Below are 22532 nucleotides of genomic sequence, written 5' to 3' on the forward strand. Positions count from 1 at the left end.
AATGTGTTAATTCCTAGAAATCTCACTGGCGATGTATATCTGTGGATCTGGATGAAACATGATTGATCTTCTAATAACCGAAGCTTTGGAGACAGATGAAAACCCTTTTAGAAGAGGAGTTACGCTTTCAGCAGGACGGAGCTCCCCAGTACTTTGCAGCTCAGGTGAGACAGTATCTGAATGGTAGGTTTACTGGACGTTGGATAGGCCGAAGGGACTTAGTGAAGTGGCCTGCGTGTTCGGCGGATCTAACAACGCTTGATTTTTTCTCTGAAGATTTGAAAAGATCTTCCTTACATCTCTTCATGCTACAAGATAACGTCAGAATAATTCATATTTTCGAGAAACGACATGTTTTGGGGTTTTTTGAAGGGGGACTAAAATTACTGAATCGGATTATACTTGATGTCCAAGAACATAAAATTAGTTTCCAAAATATTCATAACGAGTATCAGCTGTAATGGGGGAAAATTGGAAAATCATGATGATATAATCAGAAATAACATTTACATATGATATGTGATTTGCTCATCTCAAATCACCATAATCTGATAATGGGCTGCTAAGACATTTTTCTCAGAATGGCTCGAAATGTATGATAGCATCTCACAGGCAAACGAATCGGTGAAAATGTCTGCATCTTTGGTAACTTATAGTACTTTCCACGTGGAAAAAGTCCTGCAGTCTTTGGAAGCAAATTATGAACAAAACTTTCCTATTTAACCCAGAATTTTTTAAAGAATGTTGCATTAAAGTTTTTACATACGAATGAATATTATCTACTTATTAGATTGTTGAGGTTAGCGAAATGAATGCGAAGATTCCTTTTAATAAAAAAAAATTGAATTACTTTGACGTTATCTCGTAGCATAAAAAGATAACTGGAAAATCTTGGAGGTTGTACCTTCCTTTATAGCCAGTGTATGAAAAATTATTCGATGGCAGTGCCTAATATAACTGAGGAAGACCGTTTCTCAGTCGGATTCTTGCTCCGAATATCCAAATTCCATCCCAACCAAAAATGAGAGCTCGCCGATTCATGATCAAATAGCGCAAAAAATGGAAAAAATTGATTTTCAAAGCTCCATATCTCGAAAACTGTGCATTTTTGATCTTTGTGGCTATAGACATTTTCGAACAGCCGATCAAGTACTATAACATAACAAAAATCAGCCAAATTTATGGGAAATCATTTCCCTAACTAAATGTCCATTGAATAAAATTTTTCGAAATGAAAAATATTTTCAGGGTTGGTAGGATTGATCTCCTAAGGTATATGAACTACATATAAACAAACCAAACTCCGAAGACTATATTGAAAGATTTATGTACTAGTTGAGCACAATTTGAAATAATGAATGAATCAATTTCGAATAAATATAGGGATATAATTAGTTTTTTATTTGTAAAATGATTATCACCAGGGAAAGAAAGTGCAATAAACTTATGAACATTTTTTATACCGGTTGTTCTGCAAATCGATTGCTCATCATTTCGTGCCAATGTTACCTGTACCTACTGTACCAAGTACACCCATTCAGATTGACTCAATTTCATCTATCAAAATGGAGAAGCACATTCATTCCAATTGTCAGTTGAAGTTTAAAAATGGGATGTTTGATATCGCTGTGCGGTATCACACACCCAACCTTAAAACAGGCTCTGACTCTCATTTAAAAAAGCAAGTATTTTTAAGGGAATCACTTTTGAAATTCCCGCGAAATCTTTCAGTTACAGCGTGTAACCGCGTGAGGCCGCTGATGTTAGTGAGTCTACAGTGACTTAATAAAACACAGTGGCGACAATTCGTTCAAATTGAGCTTAAAAATGGCGAATAGGGACATAGAATAAAATTGACTGAACTTAACTGACACTTTGTCAAAATTGAAATTGTTGGGTCCGATAGTATTTGATTGTATATTGAACTCATTATTCAACTGCAGAATACTATGCCTGAGTGGGCCTCACATATTAAGTTATTCCCAAAAATCAGGTAAACAGAAAATGTTAAGAAAAAGCCGCCATATTTAGGCTCAGCCAATCAAAAACGAGACTATGCTTGTGGCCACTGTGGTTTATGAATAGCGTATTCGACTGGCTGCACCAGTACGAATTAATTCGAGTTTTTGTCGAACTAATGACATAAATAGCTCGGATTAATTCGCACTGGTGCAGCCAGTCGAATACGCTGTAAGTCACTGTGAGACCAGTGCTTAGTAGGCGCGTTAGGCATCTAGAGAACTTGTTTATATATGGTATTAAAGGGTTAGGGAATGTTGCTCGTGCAACATGTAAAATCTTGTAGCACGGAAAATTTCACAATTTTATCGAACATTGTTTTTCACGCTGCCCTATGGCTTGAGGTGATACTCGAGTGGATCTGGCGATAGGAATCTGTTTTTAATATCATATGTAGATGGACTCTTAACTGATTCTGAAACCGGCGTTAGCGGTGAAACAGTGAAGCGACTATTTTAGGCGCCTCTTTTCGAGGGGCGGCAATTTAGCCCAGTTTGTGGCCGCCCTTTCATATTTCTGAAAAAATATAGTCTTGATTCTTAAAAGCTGCGTTTATCAACATTCCCTGCAATAAAAATCTACAAACTGTCTTTACTAAATAAATAACACATGGCAACCCAACCAATATAAGCAGAATTGCGCCTATTACCTTATTGAATGAAGGATGTAATGTATTTCACAAAGACGTAAAACAACACTTCGAATTACGTGTTAGTTGTTTACACATTCAATATATGGAAAATTCACACGATTCTGCATTGGAAACTAGTTACTGATAAATGCTAAATGTTTTCAGCGGAACATATGTTTTTAATTCCATTTAGTTTTCGAAGCTTTTTAGGTATGCCTTACCGCTCTTTGTATCTTGTAATAGGTGTGATAGGTAATCTTTAATCGACCGTAAGTGATCGATTGTGAATGTGAGACTCAGGTATATCACTTACGCATTGTTCATCGAAACGACTTTAGAGAAGAAACGATTAGCAAAATCGCGAGAGAAATCAAAAATGGCGAATTATCATCGAAGCAGGTAATGTTTCTTGTTGAGGGGGGGAGTTTGTTCATTAATACTTTTTCAGCAGGGGCACCAAAAAATTTTTTGCTTCAGACTGCAAAATTGCTCCTACCGCCCTGTATATGTTTTGTTTCCGGATTGATCCCTTCTGGCACTTTATTTTGGTCGAAGTTGAATTTATCGGCGAAATGCACCTTTTTTGAGTTATAAGCATCATACAGATTACAGTGTCATCTATTAACAATGAAAATAACAAGTATTCATATTCAAATTTCACATAAAAAAATCAAATGACGGCATAAATAAACAAAACTGAATTCTCACAACTCAAATAGTCGCACAATGAATATTAACCTAACCTAGGTTATGGTTCCAACTCAATTAATATAATTAATTATGAATATCTTCAATTTTCCTAAATTTAAACAAAATTTTTATCATCATGTAATTTATAAAATTTAATACCTATATAATAAGGTCCCTTTGCTAAAATAGATAATTTATGTTGGGGATGAATCAAATCTCAAATGAACTCAAAATCCGCATAATATATAATTGTTCCTCCATTAACAATTTTATTTCCATAGCCAATGGAAGCTAATTTTGAACACATTTTATCATATTATATAATTATTAAGTATCTCAGTTCAAGAATTGCTCAATTTCATTATAACATTATTACCAAGATTGATGTTGCTTGGAATAATTGGCGATTGTTTTGTGCGAAATAGTATAACATTTATCTTGGACTCATTTATTCATAAAAACCATTCAATAATTTTAAAAAGCATTCTTTCAACCTATTCATTCATTTCATTTATATTCTCATCTCATTTATCGAAACGTTGCCATTGGTATCATCGATTTTATTCGTTATAGAAAAATTATGATGGAAGGTAATTTATACAGGGTGGTGGCGTAATTAATGGATAATCCTGTACTGGCGAATAGGGGAGGTCATGGCCGACCAGAAAATGTAAAGTTATGTTCAGTAAAAATATCAACGTACTCCGAGCACCCAATAAAAGAATAAAATGTATTACACCATTTTAGAACCGCAATGAAATATACAATTTATTTATGAAATGTTCACAAAGGTCTCAATACATTTTTTTTTCACCATAACGACTGAAACTTGAAGAAAAAAGTAAGTGAATTTGCAAACATGAGGATAATCCTCCTTTTTTTTCTTAATTAAGCTAGATGGTAGGAAGTTGGTAGTTTATCTCTTAGTACATCTATTTGAGAGTAAAATAAAAAACAATGCCCAAAGAAATAACAAGATTTGTGATCACAGCATTGAAAGTAGTGACTAAAGGTGCACTTGTTAGAAAAAAATGAAATTATCCGATATCTCGAAAACTATGATATTTTTACTGAACATAACTTTACATTTTCTGGTCGGCCATGACCTCCCCTATTCGCCAGTACAGGATTATCCATTAATTACGCCACACCCTGTATAAATAATAAAAAGAATAAGACCTAGGTATCATGCTTCCCTGTGTTCATCCTACACCGACATCTGTGATTTTGTATTATTTATTACAACCTGTTGCCGCCTACCGAAAAAAAGTCAATCCATTCGTAGACTTTACCCCTTATTCCATAACTTTGTGTCAAAAGCCTTTCTCAAATCAACAAAATGCCCTTTGCTAAATTTTTATTTTCTAAATGATCTAAAATTGTGTTCACAAATTGCTAAATGGCCGTATTTGTTGAACGCCCCCTCATATAATCGTATTGAAACTGGGGAAAAAAGATTATTTTCATTCATATGAAAAATTAGTCTAGAACATAAAAAGCTCGAGAATCCTGGCAAATGCCAGTAACGAAATTATTGGTATAAATACCAAGGTCATCTGGGTCGCTTTTTTTGAGAATCAGTTTAATTGATACCAGTTTCAACTGATCTGGGAATAACCAATATAAGTATTTCATAGAATCATTTACTTCATTACATAGCACTACTGCTAGCTCTTTAATGGGAATTTTAACAATATTGGAAATGGAAAGTCGTTATATTCACTACAATATTTATTTTTCAGGTAACTTCCTAATTGTATGTGCTCGGCAACCAGTGCCGTATCTAGGGCGTGGCAAAGGTGGCACTTGCCACGGGCGCAAGGTCTACAGGGGCGGCCAAAAATATCAAAAGAAAAAATATTGGAGCACCAGGCGATTTAACTCGAAAGATCACAAACTCGGTTTTCATGTATTTAATACCTCGCAATGAGTGATGCCGAGGAATCTGCAAATATTTAAAATATTGCTAGCCTAGAATTTGCGTACTAGGCCTAAAATAATTACAAGACCAACAAAACTTTAAGGTGAGAAATAATATGAATATGGCTATTTTCAAGAGTGCAGAGCGTGCTGTAATCTAGTCATAAATATTTCTGTCGGGCGTCGGCATGTTCAAAGGTGCCGATTTCAGATCATAAATATTACGGTCGCATATAGGCATGTACAGTACGCTTACCCCTATTTTTGCAAGTTTTTTGCGCTTCAACATCATGCTTGCCGGCATTTCTTCGACAAACGGTACCATCTATTTTTGTGTGAAGTGCGGTTTCTTTTTCTTTGATACAATTTTATAACTTTATATGTATATAAAACGTGTATTTCAATTTTTTCAATAAAAATGAGTAAATATATACACGGTGTTAATGAATAGTTGCGAAAAAAATAGGGGTGATTTCTTCTAAAAAAAAAGGGGGATCTTTCATATAAACTTCTTTTTTTTCTGAGGCCCTTTTCGCTTAGTTACCGCTCACTAAAGACGTCGCAGAGTGGGGCAAGATACCCAGAAAGTTGGCAAAAAATCAAAAAATTAAAATCAGTGTCCAGGATTTTTTTGTATAGAATACGTAGTAAACCATCCTACGGATTAGATAATACCTTTATTTCCCCCACCGAACTTTTCAGTGACTTGTTAGTTGGCTATTATTGTGACTGTATCAAAATATTTTGATAAGCTGTAAAGTTTAGTTCATTGTGTACTCAACTTTTGAATAGTTAGTTTGTTATTATTTCGTAATAATTCTTGAAAACCAAATATGGAAGCTTCAACCTCAGGTGAGTGACGATAATTGTACTATTTCAAAGTAATTATATTTTCAAATATAGTAGGTCAATGAGGCATTTTTAAATAAGATGTACAAGTGTTGAAATTTTTGCATGTCACGCATATATTTTGGATTCTTTGTTATGGAGCTCCACCAGATACCGCTTTCATTTTATATTCAATCGAAAGCTTGAGGAGTCCTCTTTGAAATATACTTGTCTTTGTTTGCCTTTTGTTGCCTTTTAACTCAAAAGGACATTAATTTCATAAGTAGTTTTGATACATAATGATAATGCATCGTAACCTGTCCCGGAGTTCATACTTGTTTATATTTATTTATTCAATTCATTTGTATGTTGAGAATGTTTTTTGGAATAAAAATAAAGTCTTATATACTAATATTAATAATAATACTATTCAGCAGCCCAAAATGTGGCCCGAAAAATATTTTAATTCAAGAAAGGTCTCGATACCATGATTTAAAATATGTTTTCAATTGAAGGAACTGAGTAAAGTCTATAGTTCAAAAAACTAATGAGTGTCATTTCCTTTCTTTTATAGGATCATATCTTCTGCACTACTACCTATTGGATAGTTGAGTGAGGAAGCTCAGGAAGCACGGAATAAGTATTTCAGAAGATATACATAATTCTAGAAAGTGTAGTAGATCTAAAAGAAATGAAGATATTTTCAATTAATTTTTGATCAGTAGCGATCCAGTAATTACAAGCAAAGGAAAAATAAACAAAAAGGAAACAATAAAAAATTCCAAGGGCTTGCAATTGTTGAAAGTTTCATCTCCATTTGATTCATCATCAGAAGAAGAAGAGGAGGAGGAAGAAAAAATTTATAATGATACCGATTCTGATTTCTGAATAATTAAAATATGTATCAAAGTTGTTTTTTTTTGTTTTTCATTGGAGAAAATCATTCATTAAAATTCTTAATTTTTAGTAGCCTCGAATTCTTTTCTGTCGGAAATCGAACCTCTACCTGTGGTTTTTTTACACTTTTATTTTTAATGGGCTTCATTGTACCTTATTAATGAATAAATAAATCATTTCTTAAGTTAAAAACAGTTTTCTGATTTTTTGCTAACATTCTGGGTATCTTGCCCCACTGTGGCGTCGCCCGAAAAGTAGTTTTCAATTTTCTTCTTGAAAACCAAAACATTCATGAAAATGTTATTAAGCTGACATTATAAGAGGGCGAAAAGGAACTCAAAAAAATTGTTGGTGGTATTCCTCTATGATTCCAAAGGGTAGAAAAGCCACCCCTCAAAGTTTTTTCGGAATAACTTTTTTTTATTCATTCTTTACAATAAGCAATAATTAATTTTGGATGGACTGACCCATTCTTAACAAATAAGGTCTCCTGTAATTTTTTGCAAAAATTCACGGTTTTCGAGAAAAGGAAATATCAACAGATAAAATACGCCTGATTTGTGTAGGTTGGATTTATTTTCGATCTCAAATTTTTCCAATGGTTGCATGTCGAAACGATATTTTTATTGAAATTTTCATTAGTACCAATATCAAATAATTGTGACAACAAAAAACAATTATAAACTTTTCAAAAATGAAAAACTACTTTTCAGATGCCATATTTAGGGGGAGGCTCAAATAAAAAAGTTTATATGGAAGATCCACTCTATTTTTTGACGAGAAATCGCTCCCTGAATTTTTTGTGTATTGTGTATTATTTCAAAACTTGAAAGAAAATATATGACTTGAATTATGAGAAAAAAAGTACTATATGAAAATATTATCGATGAAAAAAAATCTTAGAAAATGGGGGGCGCTGTCTACTATATTGCCACAGGCGCAATAGTACCTAGATACGGCTCTGTGTGAGAGGGTGTCTTAGGCAGAGATCGCTGGGTTGCCTAACTGAAGAATCCACCACCGATCTATGGACGAATCACCGTAATCCCTTGAGAAAGAGTGTACCTACACAAAGTTGACTTGAGAACGTCTCGCTAAAACTGTATACATATAAAAAATGATAATTTCCAGAATTTTGGGGTGTACTACTAATTTAACTTTTAAAGTTTTATTTTTCTGTGTAAATAAAACTCATTTAAGTCGTATCTGTTATGGATCTTGTTATGTATCTGTTATATATTGTTACGGAAAAATGAGGGAAGCACTGACATGAAAGCAGGAACCATTGAGCCTTCGTCATTCATGCGTCAATTCCACATTCAGAGTGTGCAATTGTCGCAGGAATAAACGATTCCACCACCGTGGAATCTTATAACTAAAAATCGAAATAAAGACATATTTTATAGGGCATAATTCATACACCGTGCACTCTCGGAAACCGCATATAGGAAACTGTCTCCTAGGGCGCATCTGACGCATAAATCACGAACGCTAGAAAGCTCCCGACTTCACTGCAGTGCGTTATTTTGCAGGGTCTTTCAAATTGAAAGTGCTGACATGAGTCAGCACTTTCCTATTTTTTTTTTATATTTCATCCGAATTTTCTATGTTTTTGGTGACTGAATTTTACATCGAGTTCAAAATTGCTTTTCTCTAATTCTGTGGTTATTCCGTTCATTCTTCCACATCTTGTAGAACAAAATCGTGCGAGAATATATCAGAAACGCACAGTTTTCATGGTTATATTTTATTATTCTATGTTGGTACTCCGAACTTTCTGCCACGGCTTTATCTGTCAATTCATCAATTTGCTTTAAAGAACTCAGTTCTGCCAACCAACATTTTTCAATGCAAAAATCGCTAAAATATATTTATGGAAATATTTCATTAATTTCAATGAAAATGCAATGAATTAGAGAAAATAATGTATAATACTCGTACAGAAGGCTCATTCTACCACTCGTTCATTCCAAAACTCGCCACTTCGTGGCTCGTTTTTGAATTTTGAACTCGTGGAAGAATATCAATGCCTTCTGCACTTGTATTATAAATAACTATTTAACATCTACCCACAAAATTTTGAGTCGGTTGGATCTGTTTTCACTGAATAATATTTTTTCTTCATTCCTTTTTGAATTTTTCATGGCTGTGATGACGCTCTCAACACGAAATTTTTCACCGAACTTGAAAAAGCGTATTTTATATATGAGAGAAAAACTTCGGTCACATCTGTAGCACAGAAATATCAACTTTTATTTTGATATTTTTGTGGAAATTCCTATGGTTATGATGACACAATCAGAACTTGAAATTTTGTAGGGAGATTGGAGTTCTTATTCAATATCTATTCCCAAAATCTCATTTATGTCGGTGATTGAAAAAAAATTCTTACCCATAATTCCCAGTCTGTAGTTGAAAGTCACCAAAACAACATCTTTGTCCATAATTTTTTCTGGTCCGAAAAAGTCTTCATTACCCTTTCCTGAGAAATAACCACCCCAGTGGATATTTACCAAAACAGGTAAAAGTTTGCTCTTGTCAAAATCCTAGGAAATATTTAATTTGATTTCTCGTATTTCTTTCATGAATATGATAATAACTATTAATCTGGGTTCCTCAAAGCTGTTGGATTCTATGGAACTTCATTTCTTTTGAGAAATATTGAAAAAGTCGAAAAAATCGTAAGTTATTTTATATTTTTCTATCAATATCCATGAGGTACAAACGAGAATTTTTGTGTCACAAATAGTTACTAACGAATTATAAACGCATGAAAAAAATTCTGCATTTTCGAAAAAGTTGGTGCTAACTTCAGAGTTTAGGGGTGCTATTTTTCTGTTATAGTTTAGGTTACAAACAAAATTTTTTGTGTTACATATAGGTACTAACGAAGTAATGTCGGAAGTAAAAGAAAAATGCGAAAAAAGAAAAAATTAAAAAAAGATTAAACTTCGCAGTTTAGGGGTGCTATTTTTCTATTATAGTTTTGGTTACAAACGAAATTGTTTGTGTTACATATAGTTTCTAACGAAATTCTACCGGAAGCAAAAGAAACGTAAGAAAAATTGAATGCTAACTTCGCATATGGGTACGGTTATAAACAAAAATTTTTGTGTTACAAACATTTACTAACGATGGACATTCAAACTTTTTTTCGAAAAAATCAAAAATATCTAAAGATCTCATGAAGTTGGCAACCCAGCGGAATGCGATATTTTTCTACCAGTATCCTTGAGGTACAAACGAAAATTTTTGTGTTACAAATAGTTACTAACGAGTTACTAACGAATGCAAAAACAATTCTTCATTTTCGAAAAAGTGGGTGCCAACTTCGCGGTCACGGCAATGAAACATAAAATGAAACATTAGTGGTTATATAGTTCAATAAATAACCGAATAGATTAGTTCGAAACCATTTCTAATGGAATAATTACTATATTCTTCAATGCAACGACAAAAGCAATACCAAGTAAGGAGCTGTTCATTCATAAACTAATTGCTCACTTGGAGACCACAAATATCTGTATAGAAAGTTCTGTTTCCCAAAGTCGCAATTGGCGTATAAACCCGAAATTTCGAACGAAGAGTGAAAGTGTTATTTTGTATTTTTGTTGAATTTTGCATGGTTCTGATAGCGCTATCAAAATGAAATTTTGAATGACCCTTGAAATTGTTGATTTTTTTTACACTCCAAATCTCAATACTGTCGGTTTCGCGGTCACGGAATGATTGGCTCATTTTTGTTCTTGAACTTTCTCTGGGTCTACTTACGCGATCGACATTAATTTTGTTTGGATATTGCAATTATTATTTCGCAATAAGCTGTTTCGATCGAATTGGTGGTTTTATAATATACAGTAAAACAAAATTTCGAATAACAATTTTTAGGAAACCGAGGGTCAAATTTTACCCATGTATGCACTAAATTGCGATATTCACGATCTGAACCTACCCTTTAAATTTTAAGTTTCTTTGTCTTTTTAATTCGATGATAAAGCTATCCATTCCAAAAACTACAGCTCAAAATATCAATTCAATGGAATAAAAAGTAAATTGAATAATAATATATTGATTATTTCCCTCAAAAAACTTACTCTAGGCACAAAAACATTCAAATAAAGGCAGTCCTCTTGACCTTCCACCTGTGCATTTGCGAATAGATAGTTTTTCTGAATGCACACTGGGGCTTTTTTCGTTGCATCTAAGGTACCGTTCCAGTTCTCAATAGGTTGTGGTGCCTAAAAGACATAAACAACATAACTTATTGCCATTATATACTTGAATGGATAGTTACCCCAAATCTCAGATCGCCTACAGGTGGTTTAGCATAAGGAATACCTCTGAAAATATTGAAAACTTTTCCATTCTTTGAAAATGAGTAGGTTCCCTTTATTAGTCCTTCTTTCGTCCTTACTACAGGTGAATCATGGTCATTCGTGCATATTGTACTTGAAAAAATTAGCAAGTGCAGCGTAAGTATAAAATATTTTTTGAAATATTCCATTGAGAGGTACAGTCCCTTTACAATATCTGAAAAAACATTTTCTTTGATGAATATGATGAATATATAGATTTTGTATGAAGACCTGAGGAAATTCCTGCTTTTTTGAGATTTCATGGACAAACAGAAATAGGCCTCTATACCACCACTTATTTCTGAAGACCGCAAAATTAAATTTGGTAATAGAGTTTTTCAGACTACTATGAAATAGTACAGGAAAATCATATGGAAATTTATAAATTTCACATGAATTTATTCAAAAATATATATAACTCAGATCAAGGAATATGAATGAATCGTTATCAAATTCGCATTCGATATTTAATGAATGAAATTTATGTGTTTCAATTGCGTTAAAAAATCTGTTGCTGCTGTTTGAAATTGATGGAATGAGTAGTAGGAAATAATTAGATTATTTCCCTTGAGAAAACTTGTCCGAACCAAATTAATTGTGAACATTTCAATTATGTTGAAAGCTGAAATAAAACGACCTCAATTGAATTCAATGTGAGAATTCTGTTTTGAAGGTACCTTGTATATTTAGCATTTAAATAATGAATGGAGATTATATTGTATATGAATCCTATAAAAAATAATTGTTTTTGGATATTTCCATTTAATGGGAAAATAATTCAATCCAATAAACTTACACGAATAGTTCCAAATGACAACAAAAACACCTGTTTACTAATAAACCTTTCTATGAACTGAACATTTTCAGCATATTACTTGAAATTTATAGTGGGGGAAAAAACGAGTTCATAAAATTTCTTTTGACTCAAAGCCGAATGCGAAAACAAATTAGCAATCCTAAAAACTCCACGTGTGGACCGTTTTATCATATATAATGAGTTCGATTCGCTATATGCAGCGTTCAGGTATATCTTTATTGTTTTCATATGAAAAAGGGTGTACCTACTATCTAAGATGAAAATGATTATGATGAAAACTATTTCAACTAACTTTTTGAATTTCTTTATTTTGAATTTTAACATCAGGGTTCCACTGTTTAGAAGTGTAAAATTTTTGTTTTCCCAATGAAAGAAAAACTACCCATCAATTCAAACTAAAATTTGTATGCCGAATGATCGTTTTCGACAATGGTAACTGTATTTATATACAGGGTGATTCTCCGGGATAGCCTATTAGACGTTTATGGATAACTAATTACAATTTTGAGCTGAAAATTTGTACATTGGGGTTTGAGAGAATCATCTCTCTTCTTAGAATATTTCCAGATCCCTACAACTTCCGGTTATACCGGAAACAGACTACTACTTCCTCATTTCAAATTGCCCACTCAGTATATTATTGCATCATTAGATATCTTTTTTGATGACAATTTCGGCAATATCCCATACCTTGGGTGAACACTCAACGGTTCATGAGTTAATGGGATTTTTATAAAAAAATGATGGCGATGAGGACTCACATTTTTTTGAATATTTCGGCAGAAAAAGCTTTTTTCGAAAATTTTTTTTCTTTTTCAATTCTGAAAATACGTAGTATTATAAGACTTTTTGCGGTTTGGACCAAAAATGTTCATAAGAAGATCATGAACAACTCAAATTCATCAAAACTCAAGATTTTCAAGTTAGAACCTATATTTTTATTACTTAGTCGATTCTACGTACAAAAATAGTGGAGGTTACTTCAGCAATCCCTATACCTAAAATGAATACTTATATAGTTATCGGGGAAGAATTTCAAATGAGGAAAAACCGCAATTTATAACTGTGTGGAGTATTCTGTGACTCCCGAAAAATAAAGAAAGAAACTAAAATTCGATGTTTCCATAACTTAATTTGACATTTCAAGAATTGTAATGAATTATTCGTAATTGAAAATTGCATTGGTTTATGGATTTCTCAACAATCTCAACGAAAAATGAAATGCAAAATTATGTTATCCAAACATCGAATTTTAGTTACTTTCTGTGTTTTCCGGAAGTCATAGACTACTCCACACAGTGAGGAATTGCGGTTTTCCTCATTTAAAGTTCTTCGATAACTCTTGAAGTATTCATTTTAGGTATAGGGTTTGCTCAAGTAACCCCCAAAAAATCTTGAGTTTTGATGAATATGAGGTGTCCAAGTTCATGATCTTCTTATGAACACCCTGCACATTTTTGGTCCAAATCTAATACTTCGCATTTGCTGAATCGAAAAAGAAAAAATATTTTTCGAAAAAAGTTTCTGTAGGCAAAGTAGTATGGCATATTGCCGAAATTGTCGTCAAAAAAGCTATATAATGATGTTATAATATACTGGGTATGCCATTTGTAGTAGTAGGCTGTTTCCAGTATAAACGGAAGTTGTAGAGTACTGAAAATATTTTAGGAAGAACGATCATTGTCTCAAACTTCAATATCCAAATTTTCTGATCAGAATTATGATAAGTTTTCCAAACGGAAAATAATCTATTCTCAAATCAAAAAACATTATATTCTTGAATATTAAACTTGATCCAAGTATATATTGAATCGGAAAAAGTAAAGTAAAAAATTTGGTATACTTGGAATGATTAAATAGAATACCGAATACATTTACTTCATAGAAATATGTATATAATACTCCATACTAGTAAATGATATATTCTTAATGAACGAATAATTTCATTGATTCAAGAATACTGCTACATTTTGTTTGAACATACGATATTGGTAAATCGAAGATATCATTTACTCATTATGAAAATTGAAATATACTCATTCCATATTACATTTTTGAGGAATTGGTTTACACATTATAATTATTTCGAGTGATTTTTGTTGCAATTAGAAATTAGAATATGCTCAAGTCACAGAGATGCATTGAAGACCTATTTGCTCATTTTTCATGTTCAAGACTATCCAATCGTAATAAATGAAAATATGAAATTTTGTGAATAAAATTTCGTCATAGTGAGACATATTTCATTTCAATATTCAAATATTGAATTGAATAAGCAGAATATGAATTTTATATTTTCTTCCTATGTTAATTGTAGCTAACCAACTCAATAAAGGCCATACTAGATAATTTGTTAATATACCATTTCACAATACATCTAGTTTCTGATGCTCAAAATTGTAATAGCGGTAGGTAGGTACCTACCATATTGAGGTAAGTTTTGTGATTTTTTTGTGGGTACTTTTTGAGATGTGTTGATAGTACATAAAAATATAAGTGAAATTGATTTTAGTGAGGACTCAAGAACCTAAAACAATAAGAAAAACACAATTTTTCATCTTATTTGAATTTTGACCAGTCTTTTGAAATAGGTAACTTTTGTTTCAACATTCAAAAATGGTTGAGGTGATGAGGTACCAACAATCAAACACCTGGGATTGCCCCAAATAGCAAGAGTCTCGTGGCCGACACAACATAGGAATAATCGTTAACAGTTTATGTTATATGTAAGTGTGATATAGAATTAGCCAAAAATTATATAATTTATATAAATGTATTTTACAAAATATAATTCCTTGCATAAACGCCAGTATACTCTTTTGAAAAAAGCAATACAAAAAATTGTCGATTTTAAATAATGAAAAATTCTCGATAAATCTCAGTATATTAGCAGACGAAATGTCAACGTATGATTCAAGAGAACAGATTAAAACCTCAGCAAAAACTCTGTATCCCCGTATTGGTGTAGTGATTGATTTATGTATTTGTTTACAAAATAACCTGACATATTTATATTGAAGGGTAACTATATATATAATCAAATGAAATAATCGATAATCGTAATTTCCAAGATGTATTCATCATAACCTATATAGATAATTTCATCATGATTTTTTTTTCGAATGGTAAGTCCGATTACTGATGACGAGTCCGTGGTCAAATTCAATGCTCTTTCTCGAATGGAAGAAGTGACTATAAATTTTGGAATTTTAGAGTTTTGGAGTTTCAGATGTCGGTTGATTTCTTTAAAGAACAGAATCCGAATAGGTTCTGTAAATATAACCAACCGAAATTCTTTGTCCTGTTCATTTCGAAACTCAGATTCAATTAGAAAGAAATATGAATTTGAAAATAGTTTGTAGAATTTCTGCACCAAAAAATATTATTGTTAATTTTGTGCACTAAAATAATTCATCCATAATTTTCATCTATTGTATAATATTTGCTGTCGAATATGTAGAAACTCATTATTATTCTTTATGATTTGAATCGCGAATCAGCACAAGAAATTTGCAGGTACTTACTCTGAACCGGAAAAGGGAACAGTCGAATATAAACTAAACTAAGTACTGTTCGGTCAGGCTGAGGATGAGCGGAGTTTGTTAGATTTATTAGTATTTATTAGTATCTATGAATCTATGATCTCCTGACGAATTCAATAAATATAGTACCTATGTGAGAAATATATCGAATTGGACGCAATATTCCAAGCCAAACGGCCCCAGTTATAATAATATTAATACGTCGTCTTTTTACTATAGAGCGTCGAATTTTGAATAATGATGACGTGATATTAAGGAGATTCATTGAGTCCCTTATGGTTCTGCTTGGCGCTGAACCCCCTTTCTAAACAACTGAATGCTACTGAAAAAGGTTTCAATGTCAAAGGAAATAGAAATACTATTGCACTCAATCATTTGCTATACATGGATGACCTTAAACTTATAACAGGCAACAAGACCACTTGAAAATTATGGTCAAACTGGTGGAAAATTTTTCGAAAGACGTGGGGATGAAATTCGGATTGGACAAGTGTCGTACTATTAGCGTAGTGCGTGGAAAAATCCAAGATGAACCGATAGCTCTCTCCAATGGACAGGAGATTTTATTTATTTATTTATTTATTCAGTTTCGGGATACAAACAGGAATACTCCCAGAAAAGTATCCTCTAATACATAATACACAAAAATTATTTTAACAACATCCTATGGTGTACATATGTGGCAACATAACATAAAATAATAAAATAATCACTGAAAGAAAATTTCTCTGATACTCCGCTTAAATGATTTCAAATTTACATTAAATGGGTCTAATTCATTACAATATTGATTAAATAAACTACACATTCTCACGATAGGGAATTCCTGCCAAGATTCGTATTGAATCTACTGTGAACAAGTAATTTTTTATTCCTAAATGTTCTCGTAGGAACGTGATAAAGTATCATGGAAATCAAGTCGGGTGAATCATAAAAGTTATTCACGGTCTTGAAGAGGAAAATCAGATCCGATTTTATCCTTCGGTGCTCTAATAGTTCAATATGATAATGAGATCTTATTTGGTTTATACCTGTAGTGATGTAAATACCAGTCATTTTGTAATGTAAGAATCTAATAAATCTATTTTGCAATCTCTCTAACCTTTGCTTATGCACAGTATAATAAGGATTCCATATAATACTGGCAAAATTGATTCTGCTGTGAATAAAAGAAAAATATATTGCTTTCATAGCTGACTCGTTGTTAAAATCCCTACAAATCCTACAAAGGAAACCCAAAGACCTACCGGCAGAAGCAATGAGAGTATCGATGTGAGCACCGAATGACAGTTTTGAGTCGAAAATCACCCCCAAATCTCTAATCTGATCCACCTTCTTCACCTCACAACCAACCAATCGATACTGAAACCCAATATTTGTACGGCTTCTAGAGAATGACATGCATGAACATTTATTTACATTCAGATCTAATTCATTTCGTCTACAATAATCTGAGAACGCATCAAGATCTTTCTGAACCTCTACACAGTCTCTAACCGATCTTATCTCTTTGAACATCTTCAAATCATCTGCGTAAAGGAGGAAGTGTACAAATCTAAAACAGCTTCCTATATCGTTAAGGAATATTAAAAATAGAATGGGTCCCAAATGAGATCCCTAAGGTACCCCAGATGTAACGACAAAAGGGGCCGACCTGAAACCTCTGACACTAACTAGCTGCGTTCGTTTATAAATATAGGAAGAGAACCATCTAAGGAGATCCCCATGCACACCGACCCCAGCAAGCTTAGACAAAAGTAAATTGTGATCAACTCTATCGAAAGCCTTACTGAAATCGGTGTACAGCGAATCCACCTGAAACTGGTTATCCAAAGCTCGCGAGATAAAGTCAGTGTAAACCATTAAATTAGTTTCAATACCACGACCCGTGAAGAAGCCATGCTGATTCTCCAGCATCGATGATTTAAGAGAGTGAAACATTACATCCAAAACAAGACTCTCAAATAATTTTGCAAAGACCGACAATTTGCTAACCCCACGATAATTCTCAACATCCCCTTTACTACCAGAGTTCTTATAGATAGGAACAAGAAGAGAAGTCTTCCAAGAATCAGGAAATGTACCAGAATGCACCGATTTATTAAAAATGATCGACAATGGATAACACAAACTAGAACCGCAGTTTTTCAAAAAGTATGAAGGATATCCATCAAAGCCCGCTCCTTTATTAGCATCCAGAGAATTTATCTTATTCAAAACCATTTGTGGGGTGAATTCTACTGAATTTAATAGATTATTACTACTAATATCATTATGATGGTTACATTTCTGAGAGTATGGTTTATACACACTCCTGAAAAATGAAGCAAATAAATCACAGATATATTCACCACTCTCGGCAGACCTGTCACCATAATGCATTCTGTCTGGTACACCTCCTTCATCTTTACAATTTCTTACATATTTCCAAAAATTTTTTGGATCAACCTTTATATCATTCTGACAATCCTTAATATAGTTCTGGTAGTCTCTAAAAATATAGTTCTTAGTTTTTCTTCTCATTATTCTAAATTTTTCAAAATAGTACATCAATCCATACATCCTCCATTTTTTATGCAAACAATTCTTCAGCTTTATTAGTTTTACTGTATCAGTGGAAAAATAGAACGGAAATTTCCTATTCTTTATTCTCACTTTAGGAACATGCAAATTTACTCCTTTTTCTAATATTTCGTAAAATAGAGATACATCTTCATCGATAGATTGATTATTGAAAAAATTCACCCAGTTATGCCCATCATAAAATTTATTAAGATCATCGTAATCACCCTTTTTAAAATTATGAAAACCTCTAATAGATTCTCGAAGGTTTCTACTTATGGAGTTTTTAATGTAAAATTCTACGGGGGGGTGATAATAATCAGGATCCACCAAACAACTATCACTCTCATTCAAGTCTTTCAATTCAATCTTAGAACAGAAAACTAAATCTAATATTCTTCCATCCCCATTTTTAACAAAATTGAATTGACTAAATTCTGCAAAGGTAAGTAAATCAATCAAAGTATTATTATCTTTGTCAACATTTACAGGAACTAAAAAGTTTTCACCCTCACTGATCGACCATTCCAACGAAGGAAAATTGAAATCTCCGAAAATAACAATTGGTTCGACCGAAATTGAATCGATAATTTGATGTAGTTTAGTAGTGAAACTTTCTCTTGCCTTATTATTTCTTGGGGGCAGGTAGACACAACAGATATGAATTTTTGAGCGACCACCATTACCATAAATAGTAACCCACACATCCTCAGCCTCACTCTGAAAATCCTCTCGACGTCGAACACTGAAGACACTCCTAACGCCAATCATCACACCGCCACCCGATTTTTTACCCTCCGCACAACCAGCACTCTCTCGGTCTCTACGAAAAACTTTAAATTCAGATAAATCGAATACTTCCGCATCTGCGACACCATTAAAAAGATTCGTTTCGGTAATAAGAAAAATATCAGCGCCAATATTCAGAGTATTTAACTTGAACTGTTCTGTCTTTGAGCGTAAACCGTTAACGTTCTGTCCATAAATCAACAACTTCTCCATAAAAAAAAAAAAAAACGAAAAAATGGATCATATTTACGGTGATTACATCCCCTCCAGAGATTTGACATCCCTTATGACCTTTATATTTGATGAATCAGATTTCCTGCAAAAAATGGTTCCATTCTTAACCCAAACATATTTATACTGCTTCTCTTTAGCGGCGAGCCGCACTTGTTTGTACAAAATTTTGTTTGATACTGTCAGGTGCTCATTGATGTAAAATTCATCTGAGACTCCACTCAAAGTCATTTTCGGTGAGTAACCACTCGCAATGCGCTTAGTTTTAGCTGCCAGCAAAAAACGGTTTCTATCGCCCCGAGATACGAATCTAACTATTATATTTTTCACTTTGTTAGGAGAATTTTGGTAAGCTTGAACCCTATGTGTGTAATCGATTATTGATGGATTCACCTTAAAATCGATATAGAGATAGAAGCAATGAAATCGGACGATCTTTATAAATACCTAGGAATGAAACAAAACCGACGAATAAACCATCAAAGAATGAAGGAAGACTTAACAACTGAGTTCATTAGGAGAATCAACAAAATTTTAAAAACAAACCCCAACAGCAAGAACATGACGAGAGCTATCAATACATATGCATGTTCAATTCTCACATACCCTTTCGGTATCATTCCATGGACCAAAACAGATATAGAAAACCTGCAACGCAAAATGAGAACCTTGATGACAAAATCACACAAGCACCATCCGAAAAGTAGCATTGAGAGGACGACACTGCCGAGGAATAAAGGAGACAGAGGTTTGCTAGACATCATGGAATCATGCTAGACATTGCTAGACATCATGGAATCATGAAATTGAATGCCTACGAACATACTTCAAAGACAAATCAGGCATGTCAGAGATCTACAAAATACTGTGTGAAGCAGACGAATCAACACCTTTACAACTGCACAAGGAGCAATTGTCATACAACCACCAGACAATCCAAGAAAAACTACAAAGATGGAGAGAAAAGCCCCTACATGGATAATTTCGTCCATGTAGGGGCTCATGGATGACATTTCAACGAGGTGAACCAGGATCATGTCGACATTAAAGCGTCGAACTATTGGCTCACATCAGGTGCGATGTATCCAGAAACGGAAGGATTTCTTTTAGCCATCCAAGATCAAGTGATCTCAACAAGAAATTACTGCAAGCATATCATAAAGGATCGAACTATTACTGACGATCGATGCCGTTATAGGTGTCCAACGAATAAGACAATCCAACATATCACCGGAGGATGTCAGATGTTTGCAGGAAATGATTATAAAGACAGACACGATGCAGTAGAAAAGAAGTTACACCAAGAAATGGCAACTAAATGAACAATAATTCATTCTGAAAAAGTGTACCAACCGGAAACCATCCTGGAAAACGAACGCTATAAACTGTACTGGGATCGTACAGTTTTGACTGATAAAACAGTCCCTCACAACAGGCCAGATATATTGCTAGTTGATAAACATCAAAAAGCAGCAATACTCATCGACGTAGCAATACCTATTATAATAACAACAACATGCGTTAAAAAGAGGTCGAAAAAATTTCGAAATATAGGGACCTCGAATTTCAGATAAAGCGCCAGTGGGGAATGATATCAACGAGAACTATAACGATTATCATCTCAACAACAGGAATAGTATCCAAAAATCTCAAGAGAAATATCAAGCAACTAGGACTTAGTGAGTTTATATGTAATATAATGCAAAAAACTGTTCTTTTAGGTACTGCAAGGACGGTGAGAAAATTCCTAGGAAGCGAAGGACAGGTCCAAGGATCGCGTGTAAGAGGACCAGAAGTTCGATGAGAACCAGGGGGACCACAAGGACCGGACACGACCGAGCTCTACCCTTCTGATATTTGAAATATCTGGGATTGAGTGAATGTTCCTCTTAGCGAGGACTGAGAAGCAGACGGCGAGGAGAAATCCTACGCGTATAGGCATGTCGGGATACGTCGTCTTTTTACTATAGAGCGTCGAATTTTGACTAATGGTGACGTGATTTTAAGTTTGAAAAGACGATTTATATGAAATTGAAAAGATGCCTAAAAGGAATAATAAAGGCTCCTTCAAAGAAAATTCAAATAAATAAGGCAAAGCGATGCGGCAAAATTTTATTTTGCCGGGGCGCTAAAATGCCTGGTGGCAGCCCTGATCCCCGACTTAGCCTATATGCGTAGGAGAAAAAATTCTCCTTTTATCAATATTATTAACATAAAAAATTAATTTCACAGCGTTCAGAAATTGTCTGAACGTCCAAAGTCACTTGGAGGATTTAAGAATATTTCGATTATACAAAGGTTGTCCAAGTTTCCAAAAACTCATTTGCGGCTAGTGAATTTATTTCCTATTTAGCGGATCGTGGCATCCACTTCAAAGAGACATCTGGCCAAGCGTTTTTATAAACTAGTTCAAGCGAGTTTGGCTATACTATACCTATTTGTATTTTCATAACTATAGCTGAAGGCGCCTATTCGATTAAAAAAAATTGGCTCTTTGAAATTTTATCATATAACTACGAAGAAAACAATTTGTCAAAAAGTATGTGTTCTTTTCAACTGACCCAGCGCCCCTACAATTTGGCGCCCCGGAAAAATGTCCGGTTTGCCGGTCCTGGCGGTGGCCCTGCGGGGATAATAATCTTACAGGAGTTTAAAAGATTCCGTCTATATCATCTTGAATATGTCATTTCAATATTTCGTTGTGGGATTTCAAATTATTGATGCAAAAGTCAGACGACTATGAAAATGAGGAAAGTATGAACGTGAAGTCAGGAGCACTCGTTCATTGATAAGCCAATTATGTACGTCCATACACGTAGGATAATAAGTCTATGGATACGCCATTGGAGACCACAGAACTGTATATATTGAAGGAAGCAATTGGCGCATGGATGAACGAGCATTCAAAATTCCCTGACTTCAAGTCAGAGCTTTCCTCATTTTTTTTATATTCAGTTTGAATTCTCTATGATTCTGAGAACGCTATGAAAACTAAATTTTGCAGGAAGCTTGGAATTATTAGTTGATATTCATTTGAACATTTTCAACTTATCACGGACCTATAAGTATAATTTTTCCGATATTCTAGTTAGGTGATGCCATCAAGAGGAAATTTCGTACTAAACTAAAAATTTTTATTAATATACATGAAAAATCTTCTCTCGGTCGTATATGTTGTCATGGAAACAGGTGAGAAATTTCTTTTTTAATACTTTTCTTGAAAGAGCAGAGGACTAACTCTATAGTGCTCA

General features: G+C 33.6%; 1 protein-coding gene across 3 annotated transcripts in view; it reads right to left on the reverse strand.

Annotated features, from left to right (window-relative positions):
• The window catches only part of LOC123677522 (juvenile hormone esterase-like), a 57502-nt gene that overhangs the window by 29346 nt on the left and 5624 nt on the right, over positions 1–22532 (reverse strand). The window contains exons 1-4 of one of the 3 annotated variants that reach the window (XM_045614091.1): positions 15682–15738; positions 11280–11515; positions 11080–11223; positions 9378–9531 (exon numbers count right to left, since the gene is read on the reverse strand). In XM_045614091.1, the coding sequence (XP_045470047.1) occupies positions 9378–9531; positions 11080–11223; positions 11280–11489 (508 nt within the window). In that variant the 5' untranslated portion in view covers positions 11490–11515; positions 15682–15738. Of the gene's footprint in view, positions 1–9377; positions 9532–11079; positions 11224–11279; positions 11516–12136; positions 12289–15681; positions 15739–22532 lie in introns of those variants that run through there. The other 2 variants (XM_045614090.1, XM_045614092.1) reach the window with 2 other exon arrangements.

Source organism: Harmonia axyridis, chromosome 4 (assembly GCF_914767665.1).
Source record: "Harmonia axyridis chromosome 4, icHarAxyr1.1, whole genome shotgun sequence".
In the NCBI taxonomy this organism is placed as follows: domain Eukaryota; kingdom Metazoa; phylum Arthropoda; class Insecta; order Coleoptera; family Coccinellidae; genus Harmonia; species Harmonia axyridis.